This window comes from Pteropus vampyrus, unplaced genomic scaffold (genome assembly GCF_000151845.1).
Source record: "Pteropus vampyrus isolate Shadow unplaced genomic scaffold, Pvam_2.0 Scaffold363, whole genome shotgun sequence".
NCBI classification, from domain to species: Eukaryota; Metazoa; Chordata; class Mammalia; order Chiroptera; family Pteropodidae; genus Pteropus; species Pteropus vampyrus.
The window spans coordinates 673,417-675,428 of NW_011889144.1; the positions used below are offsets into that span (position 1 = coordinate 673,417).

General features: G+C 34.7%; 1 protein-coding gene across 1 annotated transcript in view; it reads right to left on the minus strand.

The window, feature by feature from the left end:
* The window catches only part of TUBGCP3 (tubulin gamma complex associated protein 3), a 66,931-nt gene extending 65,494 nt beyond the window's left edge, over positions 1 to 1,437 (minus strand). The window contains 1 exon segment of the mRNA XM_023522907.1: positions 1,312 to 1,437. Coding sequence (XP_023378675.1) covers positions 1,312 to 1,422 — 111 coding nt within the window. The 5' untranslated portion in view covers positions 1,423 to 1,437.
* Positions 1,438 to 2,012: the final 575 nt, after the last annotated feature.

Genomic DNA, 2,012 nt, shown 5'->3' on the forward strand with positions numbered 1-2,012 from the left:
GCTATCATTCACCGAATGGGAGAACACAGAAGAAAAAGCAGGTTATATGTGGGTGGATGTGAATGGATGCCTAGAAGTATAAAATTTAAAAAGTATGCTTCTTTCAGTTCCCAGGATGTTGAGTTACAAGCCCCTGTGACAGTTTCCTAATGGATGTCTGGATAAAAATGCCCAGCAGGGATCAGGAAGATAGCAGATATTCTACCTGTGTGCAAGAGTCCTAGGTTAGATTCCTAGCTGTTTCAAAAAACAAAGATGCATACAGAGTGGAGTGGAGAAAGTTCCAAAAATGAACAAAACTATGCACAAAAGAATCAGAAAATGACATTTAAAAGTGGTGGCAGTATTCTTTTTTAACACAGAAGAACAGGTATTAAACAGCCAGGATTAGTCTGCTGAGTAGTGTCTGATAGAGGAGCTGTGCACTGAGGTGTGTGTGTAACTGTGCACAAGGACAAGGATATAAGAGGTGGTGAAGCAGGCAGGGACCACTACCAGCAAGGCAAATATTATCAAAGATGGAAAAGCATACTTAAAATAGTGAATTCAAGAAAGTCAAGTTGAATTAAGGAAACTAAATAGTCAGTATATAAATTTAAACTTATTTTTACAAAGAAAGAAGACATGAAAAAATGACGAGTTTAATTATAGCAGCATTAGACACAACTCAGTGATTTTTAGTGTTGTAACACTAACCTAATATTTGTTGAGCAAAGTATTATACTCCTCTGGATTTCACTTTTGTCTCTATAAAAGGTGGGAAAGAGCAAGACAAACGAAGTTCCTTCACAGTCAGAATCACAAAAATCTCACTCTATGACTCAATAATTTATTGGTGTAGAAGAAGGTGGCAGTCTTTTGTAAAAATAACAGGTTAAAAAACCACTGTGTCCAAGTATCAACATCCAATCACAAAATGTTCAAGATCAATTTTTAAGTTATTCACTGTAACAGTACAAATTAGGACTTCATGAAACAATAAAGTGTATCAACAAGTAAGTTTCTGCTATTATATCAATGTGCTTCCTCGCAGTAATGGAATTAAGGCTTCTATTATACACATTTATTGTGTACATGATTCCGATTACTTTCTCAATGGAGCTTCATTCAGCTTGATAAGCAACTGAGCATTAAATATTGCTAAAACTTACTTCTAATACTGAAAATCTTTAAAAAAAGATACACACTATCTACAATTAAAAACCATTACTCAACATAGCAAAGTTTACCACAGAAAAATGTTCAAATGTTCCCAGATCACTCAACAGCCACGCCATTACTGGAATGGATTTCAGAATGCTTATATGATACCTGTGAATGAAGTTTTCTGTGGAGTTCTGAAAACAATGCAGCATCTGCTTCTCTTCTTTGTCGAATAACTGTAAAGTCAGAAAAGAAAATAAGCGTGTTAATAACATACATCAAAATTCATTTTTATGATACTATTTTACCTACAGCAACAGACAACTCTGAAGTCTGAAAAGAATCCTGAGCTTAAGAACAAAAGAATGAGTGCCACTCAGGCAATGAGTGCCATTTCGGCTCCATGAATTTGGTCAATTCATGTAATCTCTCCGACATCTGTAAAATATGGACAATTTTAGGCTGCAAGCAAATAAGTTTATGTGAAAATTAGCTAAAGGAATAGAAATGATGGGATCTTTCAGATTGTATCTACAAATATTAATAAAGAGCCCGGTGAGGTACACTATCAACAGTTTAGTTAATAATGGCTACCTGGAGGAAGGGATGGAAAGTGAAAATACCTTTGGAATCCTAAATGCAAAGAAGAATAACAAAAAAGTACACTATTCATAATAGTATGGCTTAAAACTACACATTCCAAGCATTTTTGTTAACACATACAACAAAACTAACAGTCAATTACTGTTTCAAAATCAAAATCAAAACAACTTATCTCGTTTCATCTACTAATTCATTCACTGGTAAACATCTTCAGATGCTTGCCACTACACTGACAAGTTTTCGGAAAGCCCCGTTTACCAATAAGA